The sequence below is a fragment of the Stegostoma tigrinum genome, chromosome 1 (genome assembly GCF_030684315.1).
Source record: "Stegostoma tigrinum isolate sSteTig4 chromosome 1, sSteTig4.hap1, whole genome shotgun sequence".
NCBI classification, from domain to species: Eukaryota; Metazoa; Chordata; class Chondrichthyes; order Orectolobiformes; family Stegostomatidae; genus Stegostoma; species Stegostoma tigrinum.
In genome coordinates, this window is record NC_081354.1 from 25,860,378 (window position 1) to 25,873,761 (window position 13,384).

Sequence of the window (13,384 nt, forward strand, 5' to 3'; positions counted from 1 at the left end):
ATGTACATGTAAATGGGTGTTGACAGGTTGTTTTTGTTGTTCAAGTTTGCTCTGCACTAACTTAATGTCACTGCTCCGAAATATATTATTCGGTTTGATGTTTAACATTCGAGAAAAGGAAGAAACATAATGTAGACACAATCAGTAAGTTCATATCAGTGATCCAAATGCTGTACCAGTTTACAAATGTTCAACAGTTAAACATGCAAGCATTGAACTCTTGTGGAATATGCTTCAAATCACTTACATTGCCTGTTCTACAACTTTTTTTCCTTTGCAAGTTGCCTGATGTGACATTTCCATTCTAAATGCTTTCAAAACAATTACTCAAGGGTGGGTTGCACGTTGGGAAAAGAAGATAAATCAAAATTGTCAGAGCAATCTAAATTGCAGTTGATTTATACAGTAAGTGTAGCTATCTTCATTGGAGACTATTGGCTGTAAACTCTGCAGGGTAGAATCTTTTGACTGTTTTCTATGAGGTCAGTCACAACAAATTCAGTGATCTATTAAATTTACGTTCGCTCCAGTGGTGAAATAAACTTTAGTTTCAATTCTTGAAGCAGTTCTGTTTCATCTTCTTAAATGTTTTTTGGCTACAATGTAGTATACAAGCCAGAGCTTACAGTAGCAAGTGAAATGCAAGCACTTACTGTGTGTGCTGAGCTTCCAAGGCGACAGCATTGTGTTAGCATTTATATATTTTTTGTTTTGACATGGTCTGTTTCCACGCTGTATAACTCTTCAGTCCAACTCGTCTAAGCCTCTCGGATATCCTAAACTGATTTAGTCCCATTTGTAAGCGCTTGGCCCATATCCCTGTTAAAGCCTTCCTATTCATATACCCATCCAGATGCCTTTTCAATGATGTAATTGCACCTGCCTCCACCACATCCTCTGGCATCTCATTTCAGACCCACACCACCCATTGCGTGAAAAGGTTTTCCCTTGGGTCCCCTTTTAAATCTATCTCCTTGCATATTAGACCCTTGCCCACTTGTTTTGGACTCCCCTACCTTAGGAAAAAGACCTTGACTATTCACCCTATGCATGCCCCTCATGATTTTATAAACCTTGGTAAGGTCACCTGCCAGAGCATTGGAGACTAGGAGAAAAAGCCCCAGTCAATTCAGCCTGTCCCTATAGCTTAAACCCTCCATTTCCAGCAACATCCTTGTAGATCTTGTTTGAACCCTTTCAAATTTAACAAATCCTTCATGTGGTAGGGAGACCAGAATTAAATGCAGTATTCTAAAAGTGGCCTCACCAGTGTCGGCAAACAGCCACAATATGACGTCTCAAATCCTTTGCTCGGTGCACCGATGAATTAATACAAATGTGCCAAATGCTGCCTTCGTCACCCTGTCTACTTGTGAATCCAGTTTCAAGGAACAATGCATATGCACCCAGATGCCTCTGTTGAGCAACACTCCCCAGGACCTTACCATTACTTGTATAAGTCCTGCCCTGGTTTGCCTTACCAAAATGCAACACTTCACATTTATCTAAATTAAACTCCATCTGCCATTCTTGGCGAGGTCCCATTGAAGAAGATTACCTGAGAATGCACTGTCTGCTATGCTGCCAATTTGGTGTCATCGGCAAACTTACTAACAATACCTCCTATGTTCACATCTAAGTCACTTATATAAAAATGTCACAAAGCAGTTCACCCAGCAGCAATTCTTGTGGCACATTGCTTGTTTATGTTATCTTTATTAGGATTTAAAAAAATTGCATCTAGTACAGATTGGAAAGGTTATCAATTGGCATGCTTGACATTTTTTTTAAGGAGATGTCCGTTGTTGTAGATGGTTTAAAAATACACGGTTGAGGAAAATCTTTGAGTTGCCACAATGGAGATTGAGAAAATATTGTTACAGATGGAAGATGAAAACTGAATAAACGTTGACTGAGAGCAGACGAACCTTCTTGTGGGGCGGCCTGGAGCAAGAAGTCAGTCTAAAGCTGTAATGCTGACAGATTGAAAACAGGTGGAGGAGGAATTATTTCTCTTAGTATCATGAATCAGTGGAATTCACTGCATCAGAGTGCCGTCAACGCGAAGGAACTGAATAAATTAGAATGGGACATTCATAGAATCCCAACAGTGTGGAAACAGGCCATGCACCCCATTGAGTCCACATGACCCTCTGAAGGGCATTCTACCCAGACCCATCACCCAGCCCTGCCTTTCCCACGGCTCATCTATGTAGCCTGCACATCCCTGGACACTGAGAAATTTTAAGACTGCCAATCCACTTAATCTGCATGTCTTTGGACTGTGGGAGGAAACTGAGCATCCAGGGGAAACCCACAAGTACAGACAGAATGTACAAACTCCACACAGACAATTGTCTGAAGCTGGAATTGGACCCAGGTCCCTGGTGCTGTGAGGCAGCAGTGCTAGCCACTGTGTCACCCTAAATTGCTAGATTTTGAATTAGTAATGGGTTAATGTTTGAGACTAGGCAGAAAAATGAAGTTAGGCAGAGATGAAATGAGCCATGATCATATTTAATATTGGACAAGCTCGAGGGCCTGAATTGTCTACTCCAGCTCCTAGTTCTTATGAATTCAGTATTATTTTGATGGAAGGAAACTAAAAATTGAGAGCAGTTTTTCCACTGTATTTGAAAGTATATAATGGCTTTTCATAGTGCTTAGTTCTCTGGCCAAATCTACTTCCTGTAGGTCTGGATGATTTAAATACATGGAGGAAATAGTCTTGGTATTCATGGGTGCAGGGATTCCTCAGTTAATGTTGATTTAGTCAACATGTTTCATTGTAGATTCATTGATACAGTAGGGGACATTGTAGATCGACAGATGTCCAACCTATAGTCTAAATTTACATCCTGTATTGAGATGTATCTTAATTTAATGGTTGTTTCATTTAGGTGTATACGGTAATTTAGTGTTGCTTTTCCTGATGAAGAATGCCCAAAAAGATCCTGACTCCAGTTTGCTATACATAAGTTCTTACAGAAAGTCCTGATTTTCTTAATGTTGGTTCACTTAAAGTTGTGCTTTTAACAAGCATAGAGGGATTCAGCCCTCTGATCCTAAATATTTGTCTAGAGGAACTGCTTGTTTTCACATGTTTCAAAAATGTCAACACCCTGAAGAATGGTTAGCAAAGCAGGTGGGATCATGGGCTTCATAAATTGTCGTATCGAATGCAAAATCAGGAAAACTATGTTGCACCTTTATAAAGCTTTGGTTAAGCTTTGATTAAGGTTATTACATCTGGTTCTGACCACCATGCTGAAGAGAGATTTGAGGGTGCAGAAGAGATTTGCCTGAATGTTCCAGGCCCAAGGGATTTTGACTACGGAGTTAGATTAGTGGTTGCTATCCCTCAAACAGTGGAGATTGAGGTGAGTTTTAACAGGAGTTATATTATGAAAAATTTAATTAAAATAGTCAAAGAAAGACAGTTCCTTGGGATCAAACATGCCTTCCAGTGTTGAGAGTTCCTGAAGTGACAAAAAGGTCCACTACTGGATTGACATACCTTGGTAGTGTTTGGGGTGACTGGTAGGTGAGATGCGCACCTGTTTGTGTGCACCTGTTGGTGCTTGGCATCCAAATGGGCCTGCAGCAAAGATACTGCTGTCATTACTGGAATTGATCTGAATCAACCACCAAAAAAGGAATTATAATTACAGCTCGTGAGATCTCCAGCAGCTCTCTGCTTCCTTTGAGTGGAATCTGTGTGCACTGGCTGAGAGTGTCTGTATTCTATACTTTAGCATTTCAGCATTCTGTCTGCAGAGGTGCCCTTGTGATTCTTGTAGTATGGTCTTTTCAACCCTGTCTGTCTGAGATTGTGCTGTCATGGTAATGGGTAAACATGCTGAGTAATGTTGAGTGCATTCATGTTGTGGAATGAGTCTCAGCTGAGGAGATTCTTCCATCAAGTACTCCTTCCCTCTTCCCTTGATGACAACCCATCACTGGGAGGTGATTGCCGAATGGTATTATTGCAGGACTATTCATCTGTAACATTCTGAGGACCCAAGTTCGAATCCTGCCATGGTAGATGGTCAAATTTGAATTCCATAAAATATCTGGAAAAAGAGTCTATGATGACTATGAATCTATTGTCAATTGTCAGGAAAAACTCATTTGGTTCATTAATGTCCTTTTAGGGAAAGAAACTGCTGACCTTACCTGGTTTATCCTACATGTGGCTCCAGACCCATAGCAATGTGGTTGACTCTGAACTGTCCATTGGACAATTAAGGATGAGTAATAAATGCCTCCTAGCTAGTGACACTCTTGTTAATGCATAATGAAAATTAAACATTTTTTATATCACAGTAAGTAGGTTCTTGGGTACTTGCACTTTGGTGAGTTTGACTCTGCCACTTGACAGTGTGATGTTCATGTCTGTTGCTGCTAGGGTTGTCTGTTTGAGTACTGATGTTCACGGCTCTGAACAGCATTTTGAGGGGCTGGAAGATGCGTGAGTGTTCTTTTACATGAGACGGCAAATACATACTTAACAGCCACATGGTCCTGGTGAAGCAGTGTTTGTATTAGAAATAACTAAGACAAGTGCTGACCAGGAGTTCTGCACTTGCAGGAAATTGCATGCACATTGCTCCTAACCGGCTGATGGCTGGAAGAATGGAGTAGCTGGGCTGGCTGAGTGAGCATGCAGGGATGCAATTATTGTTACAAGGATTAGGGGTGACAAATTTTAAGCATTTGGACAGGAGATCTAGAAAGGTTGAGAGGAAGTACCTTTTCACATTGCAAATGGTAATGATCTTGAATTAATTGTTATGGTAGATGTGAAAACAGTGAATAATTTTAAAGAACTAAGGGGATAGTTGATGGAACAGGACTGGCAGAATTGGTGTATGGAAAACTGGCTTGGACTCGGAAGGACTCTTGTGCCACAATGACTGACTAAATTTTCAATGATACGATTCTAGATTGATTTCCTATACCGTATGCTGATATTATGTCTCAGATCATGTATCTGGAAGGAAGGAACTAGGATGTTATACTGGTGTTCTGAAACTTGAACAAAGTTTTAACTGTGCAGTGATAGATATGAGAGATGAATCACAGTTATTGCAAAATCAGTCCTGTGATACCAAAAAATATTTTTAAGTGTGCAAATTATGAGCATTGTACGTAATTTCAGAAATAGTTTCTGCCAAGTTTGGACAGTTGTGTCTTGTACATATCCATTCTATATTTGGGAAGTTGACTGGTGTTGATGTGGTCTGAAGCTTGCTTGATTACCTTCGTTGTTTGGAGAGGGTTTTTCCAGTGTTTTAAGTTAGCCATCGGTTCCTTTCTTAGCATTCTTTTGGTTCCAGTTAGAGCCAGTGAGGCACAGATGGAAGACTGAACTGCATGCCTTCTGTTTTAGATTTAGCTATAAAATAAACTCATTTATGCAGCTTTTATATCAAAAACTGTTAACAAAAGTGCCTTCCCTTCGGTGTTGGCAGTGGAAGAGATATGGTTTGGTGTTGTGTATGAAAGAGTTGCCCTTTGCTGATTCCTTAGAGGGACAATCTGTGTTGCTGCATAAAAGGATAAAGCTGTTCACATATTTCTGTTAAGTATAGATGTGTGAGAGAAAAACCTGAGGAAATGTAACTGATGCTGAGAAACGGCGCATGGTCACTTTTGAGGCAGATATCTTGTGGCAGTATTGAGATGACCACAAGAAATAGGAACAGGAGTGGGCCATTTGACACCTTAAGCCTGCTGATCCAACTACGTTCCCCAAGCCTACTTTCCCCGTAATCCTTGATTTGCCGCACTGATCAAGAATCTATCTCAGCCTTAAATAATCAGGTCATAAGAAATAGGAGCAGGAAAGTAGTGGTTAAGATTGCAGAAAGGATTCAAAGTGCTGCAACCAAGCTAAACTGAAAGATTTTAGAGATGTTCAGGAGTTAACATGGTGTTGACATAACTGATTGTGACGTCAGTGGCACGTGTTTTAAGTTATCGAAATTCTTATTTGATTCAGGGCAAATTAGTGGAAGTTTTGCTTGTGTTTGAAATGGCACCAGAGTTGACAGGACTCCGATTCTAACTGCTTCATTCCACACCATTGATATTCCTCACTTTTTTGTGATTGAATCTTTATTAACAAAGTTTAAGAAGTTGCATTTCACTTTAAGCCTGAGGGAATAGAAAACCATAGTAACATGCATGCAAGACCTTAGGATCTTGGCTCAGCTAGTTTCTTCAGAACTCCTCCTAAACCATAACACACAATTTCTTCACTGTATTTTGAGTGAAATATCCATTTGTCACAGATTTATATCAATATTCTAGCCATAGTTGAAATTTCCTTTCTTCAAAATAATATGCAAAAAGAGTAGTGTTTGCATTTTTCATCATTGGTATATCCTGTTTCCAAGGTGCCTGCGGATACTTCTCTCAATTTTTGCGACAGAATTTTGATTTTGCAATTTGCATGGTATTTGAGATCTCATGCTAAAATACTCTGCAAAGTTCTAGAAAGCAGCTACTTTGCATGCAGTCTGTATTATCAGTTTGTTTATTGTGCGTAATTTAGAGTTTTTTTAGAAAAAAACCCTTAGACCATCAAAACGTAAGTACAAAATGGCCAAAAATTTTATCTGACCTGACTCTGAATCGAATTTTGGATTAATGGGTGTTAAACTGAATGTAAATGATTGTCATAATTTCTTGCCCCTCTCATCACAGAAATGCTACGAACACAAGCAATACAGACATGGGTTGAAGTTCTGCAAACAAATTCTGAGCAATCCAAAATATGCAGAACATGGAGGTAAGTTAATATTGGATGGATAGTTCACTTGTCAACAGGCTTAAATGTTATGTGCCTGTGTTTGTTTATGTTGCATTTTTATGTTTTTATAATGTGTACATTGGCTTTAATTTACAACGCAGAATTGCTGTCATGATTGTGCCAATAATGGAGGGGTAGTGTGGGTCAGGTGGTGCTGCATGGAAATTCACAGCTGTTAGTTTGTAGAGCATAGAACAATACAGCGTAGAACAGGCCCTTTGGCCCTCGATGTTGCGCCAACCTGTGAACTAATCTAAGCCTATCCCCCTACAGTATCCCATCATCATCCATATGTTTATCCAAGGACTGTTTAAATGCCCCTAATGTGGCTGAGTTAACTATATTGGCAGGCAGGGCATTCCCTTACCACTTTCCGAGTAAAGAACCTGCCTCTGGCATCTGTCTTAAATCTATCACCCCTCAATTTGCAGCTATGCCCCCTCGCACATGCCGACACCATCATCCTAGGACAAAGACTCTCACTGTCCATCCTATCTAATAAATGCTTTTATTCTGTCTCTGCTCAGATATTGTCAAGTCTTTCTTAGATTTTCTTCCCTGAGAGTGTTCACGCTGCTGAGTTAGCATCCTGCAAGTGAAGATTGACATTCAATAATTTAATCTAAATCTAAAAAGCCTAAATCTATTGTTTTTGAATTGAGAGGGAAGGATGTGTGGGAGCTGTTGGTGGGGGAAAGCAACCAAGAAAACAATATTGCGAAACACCACTGTACTGCTAGCAAGCATGATTGGCTAGTCATCTGTAGGAAATCTATTTTTTCACTATTGACTACCAGCTAATTCAGTACAAACCAATCAAATTTAAGCTGTGCCTGAAAACTAAGCCATTGTCTTTGACCCTTGCTATAATTGTATTCCTTAACCACTGACTCTGTATTTTGCTGGCAACTGCCTTAGAACTGAATAAAACTATCTGCAAGTGTATTCATAATTGATCCTCAAAACAAACATCTGAGGCTTCCCCACTGAGCTTAATACCCACCTCTGCTTCATACCATCTGATTCTTTAATCTTGCCATTCTTGCCTGTGGGCTTGAATAATGCGTAAGTTGAGATCATCCAAATCTCTTTAGCGCAGGATTTAAGTCTTATCAAGTCTCATTTATTTATACTCTTGCCCTTCCCTTTTGTTTGCCACCCTACATGAATTCCTGGATAAACAGCCTCAATTTAAAATTCTCCCTTCTGTTTTCAAATGCCTCCATAGCCTCACCCTTTCTGCTTGTGATCTTGTGGAGGTACACAATTGAGATATTTATACTACTTTGCTTCTGGGCTAATAATGTCAAAAGTCCTGAACCATTGGTAGCCTCTCTATAAAGCTCTGATCTTTCTACCCATTTTCTCAATTAAGGTGGTCCTTGAAACCTTTTTTAGTCCCCCTTTCCACATGTTGCACAGTGTCACATTTGAACTTGTAATGCTTTTCTGAAGCACCCTGCATCTTTTCCTACTTCAAAGGTGAAACTCGAATATATGTAGCAGTATCTGTGCAGACAAACAGGACAGTGAGAGCCTTTTTCCGAGGATGATGACATCAGCTTGTACAAGGGGGCATGGCTACAAATTGAGGGGTGGTAGATTTAAGACAGATGTCAGAGGCAGGTTCTTTACTCAGTGTGGTAAGGACGTGGAATGCCCTGCCTGCCAATGTAGTTAACTCAGCCACATTAGGGGCATTTAAACAGTCTTTGGATAAGCATATAGATGATGGGAAAGTGCAGGGGCGTGGGCTTAGATTAGTTCACAGGTCGGTGCAACATCGAGGGCCGAAGGGCCTGTTCTGTGCTGTATTGTTTTATGTTCTGTGAAGCTGGAAGAACACAGCAAGCCTAGCAACATCTGGAGGAAAGGAGCAATCAACATTTTGGGTGTAACCCTTCTTCAGGACTGGATGTGGGGGTAGTAGGAGCTGCAGATAGAGGGGTTGGGGGAGGGGTGGAGGCAGAATGCTGGTGATAGGTGGACACTGGTAGTATGTATGACTCAGTTGGCCAATGGGAAGGATGAATCTGGTTGGTAGCTGGAAAGGAGGGTCAGAAGGTGGAATAGAAGGGGGGAGTTGGGGGATGGGTGGGAAGTTCATTTTAAATTAGAGAAGTCAATATTGAGTCATCTGGGCTGTAGGGTGCCTGGGCGTAAGGTAAGGTGATGTTCTCCAAATTTGTGTTGTGACTGACATTGGAGGAGGCAAAAGACGGACATATTGGAGAGGTGGTGGGAGTTGAAATGGACAGTGACTGGGAGATTAGGTTGGCCATTACAGGCCAGGTGAAGATGCGCAGCGAAACAGTTATCTAGACTGTTTGGTCTCACTGACGTAGAGAAGACCATATCAGGAACACCGGATGCAGTGGACTAGGTTGGAGGAGATGCAGGCGAAGCTCTGTCTCACTTGGAAGGACTGTCTACAGCTCTGAATGGAGGTGAAGGAGATGATATGTGGGCAGGTTTTGCATATTTTATGGTTACAGGGGAAGGTACTGGGTGAGTTGGAGCGGTTGGTGGGAAGTGTGGTGTGGTCAGCAAAGTCGATGAACTGCCCCAGTTCCACCTGGGCGCAGGATGCGGCACCGATGCAGTCATCAGTGTAATGGTGGAAGTGTTGGGGAACTGTATTGGTTTATGTACTGAAGAGGGACTATTTGACATAACCTACAAACAGGCAGGCACAGCTGGGGCACGTGTGAGTGGCCGTGGCCATAGCCACCACCTGGATTTGGAGAAAGTGGGAAGAATTGAAGGAAAAGTTTTGGAGGGTGAGGCAGAGGAGGATATTGTTGGGTGGTACTGGATGGGTCTGTTGGAGAGGAAAACCTGAGGATCTGTTGGTCATACTTGTGGGGTATTGTCCTGTATAGGGATTGAACGTCCATAGTAAAAATGCAGAGCTGGGGGCCATGGAACTGAAAGCTACCAAAGAGGTGGAGGGCCTGGCTTATGTGCTGGATGTAGGTGGGGTGTGCCTGATTCAAAGGGGAAAGAATGGAGTTGAGGTAGGAAGAGATTAGTTCGGTGGCAAGAGCATGTGGAGACAGTGAGTTGGTTGGGGTAGTTGGGCTTGTGGATCTTGGGGAGCAGGTAGAACCGGGCAGTGCACGGTTGTAGTTTAATTATGCTGTGGGTTAAGTTGCTTTGCCAGTGATGAACCAAACTTTTCAAAGTTTAGAGTTTGAGCTTTATCAAGGGCCTAGAGATTTCCATTTTAAGTGGGTCTTACCCTTCATTTCCATTGGGCATTTCATTCTTTGTTTGTGTGCCACTACTTCAGATAAGCCAAATTCATATTTTGATTGACTGAAGTCAGTCTGTTTGCATGAGTTTTGCTGACTTGCTTTTTCTGCCCTGATGGCCTCATGTTATGCTTTCCTTCTAGTTGTAATTCTTTAAAATAAATCTGGATATTATTCTGTAATATTAAAACCAATGGCTTCTATTGAATGACCTTCATGTTTATCATGTGAATTATGTTGTTACTCTGTGAAATTTTAATGTATTTTTGATTTCTACCCAAGTTATTTTACCTATTTATGATTGGTCACGGGATGGCTGTTTTAATTTGTTTTATGAGAAAAGTTTAAGTTTACCAACCAGATTAAGTTAAGGGGCGTTATTGTTCAAACAAGTGTTAGAAAATTGTGTAGGAACATGTTGACAGCAGGCTTTAGGCTCAGCGAACTGTCACTTGTTTCAGAAATCAACCAACTTTGTGTCTTCATAGCTTACTCTTTGAGCTTATCTTTCCAGAAACACGCCTAAATATTTCCGAGTGCCACTTTGTTTTACTGACTTGAGCAATATCATTTCCATTCATAGTGTAATGCCTTATAGATTCCGAGTAAACAATTACTTTAACTTCTAAATATCCATGATTTTTTAACAAGAAAAACAGAAACTAATTTTCAGTTGACTCACGACTTCACAGAGCTGTGTTTTAATTGCGTTTGTCGGGTACATAGAGCAAATAGACGTTGAGCTGGATTTATTGGCAGGAAAGGAGATACAATAAAGGGAAATAAACATTTATTGTGATGACACTTTAGAAAACAGAGAATCAGTTGATATTTCATTGGTCAAGAATTGGAGGAAAATTATGCAATAATGGTTGACACTTTGAGATGAGAAGAACCTGTAATATTTTACCTGTAGCACCATTAGCTTGCTGATATCTTTTTGATATTATTATAAGTGGAATGTGTGCCATAAATCCCGTTCTTTCTCCTTTTAACCCATAAAATACAAATGTAAAAGATTATAGGTTGGTTAAACTTGAGTCTTTTCCTGTTTCAAATGTGTTCCAAAACGTGGCCTTTGTCTATTTTGTAATTCAATTCAACGTCACCAGTGCATTTTCCCTCCTGCGTGGTTTGTTGGTAGGAGGAGAAGGAATGAAATACTTGCCCAGTGCTCAAGAGTTTATTCATGTGATTCTTGCTCCTGGCTTTAAGCAGGCCAATCGTGTTCCCACCAGATATCCGTTTGCCTGAATCTACCAGTGATGTTACTATACATCCCTCACAATCGACAAACCCAAGTAATACCATCCTTGCCTTGATTGCTGATAGATGAAAATGGGATGTTTGTGGCCCAACCATCTTAGTAATTTTCAAATAGTTACTTCTATCAGTTATGTAATATTTAATGCTTTGAAAGCTATTCCACATACCTTGTTTGTATGTAATTTATTGATTTGAAATGAGTCACACTTCATTATTTCTCACAAAGTAATATTTGGATTTTATCTCTCTGTACTGTATGCTGTTCCACTTTGTGTGTTTAAACAGTCCAGCTTTGTTTTGAATTGAGGTCAGCAGCTCTGCAAAAATTGTCCAATATGGTGAAAAACATATTCACCTGTTCCTTCCAATTCACCAAGATGATCTACAACTGATTCTGTTTTACAATTGGAACTCATAAATGTTCTGTTTGTAATTTTACAGAAATAGCCCAAAAATAACCTGTTAAAGTATGCTGTAATTGTTTGAAAACAAAATTCACATCAATTATTTCAGTAGATTTGTGGTTGTACTCTTGGTTTCAATTGACATTTTTGAGATTTTATCTGCTAAATACAATCAATGCCATATCAAAGTTGCATGTACTTGAGCCTTCTGTTTCCATGACTATTTGCACTGAGTGAAGAATCCAACACTAGAAACGAGGAGTATACACTTAGAATTTTGAGGAAATGTCAGGCCATCTTTTCTCTCTACAGATAAACACTGACTGCTATGCATTTCCATCACTTCTCTTTTTAATATTATATCTGCTAGTTTCTTAAACAGAACTTTAATATTGCTAGGCTCATCACCTGATCTGTGCAAAAATGTTCAGCTCAGTAGTAGAGATACTCCAGCTGGCTTCAATGTCTTTGAAATAGAAATGGAGGATACAAGGCCACTTTCCTCTAGAAGAAGAAGCAAATAGCTAATCTAAATGGTAGGCCTATTTAATTTGGTTCTTGGATTTAACTTTCCGCTTAAGTTACGCGTTGAGATTGGAGTTTAGCTTTCCATCACTGCTGTCTTTTGATGTCCAACAATGAGAAGGATTCCACCAGTTAGAAGATATTTGTGCATGTAGCTGTTATGCTGTACTGGGCAGAGAGAACTAAGTGAAAACCTGTCCAGGGTCCCTGTTTCAGACAGAGCTTTTTCAAAGCCCTTCGTGAGATGGAAACCCATCAGAATATGGCATATTTTGTTCTTGTTATATTAATCTTAACTACTACCAGAGCCTGAATTATTTTTTCACTGAGGGTGCTAATTGACCTATGTTAACCTGATAAAAAAATCTGATGGGTCTGATGTTACATCTATGAAGCATAACAGCTTTCTCTTCTGTGATGTACCTAAGCAGGTTGACAGTTCATTTTGAAGCTGCAGTTAGGTGTACTCGAGTAAAATTGCTCAATGCTGTTATGATTTTTCAATTATCAATGTGAAATTATTAATAAGTATTAGTATTGAGGCATATAGTATACTGTACTTGTTGAAGTTCGTAAGATTATTTACGTCATCAGGAGAGCAGATAAAAGCATCACTTGCTGTAACACTGAGCCACATTGACAAGAGGTCATTGAGGGCAGTAAAGGTAAAAGTAATGCTAGCAAGAAATCATAAGTGCTTAGCATTGTTTTTCGATTCATTTCGGAACTTATAAATTCCTTATGACAAGGAGTTACTCAGAATTAGTTTATTACCAAGTAATGGTTTGCCACATTCTCATGTGACTGTTAATGTTTAAAGTGAATAGTTATCACTGTCAATATTTTTGTTCTAACAAAACTACTCTATGCAAATATGGTCCTTGTTATAAATACTTAGCAATGTTATTTACATGGTGAACTTTGGTTTTGAAGAAAACCTGAGTTAGATGTGATCACTTATTCTGTAAGTGACATAATTATCATTCCAGTTTGATGCCCATCTATAAGGTGTGACAGTATAATTTAGAGGAAATGACTGAAGATCAGTTTTCTTTATGTAGTATTGGACTTAAGAGAAACAGAAACTTGCGGGAAGGATGCTGACACATTCTAGACCT

General features: G+C 39.8%; 1 protein-coding gene across 1 annotated transcript in view; it reads left to right on the forward strand.

The window, feature by feature from the left end:
• Positions 1–13,384, forward strand: part of naa15a (N-alpha-acetyltransferase 15, NatA auxiliary subunit a) — a 104,144-nt gene that overhangs the window by 15,704 nt on the left and 75,056 nt on the right. The window contains exon 2 of the mRNA XM_048531329.2: positions 6,712–6,796. Coding sequence (XP_048387286.1) covers positions 6,712–6,796 — 85 coding nt within the window. The remainder of the gene's footprint in view (positions 1–6,711; positions 6,797–13,384) is intronic.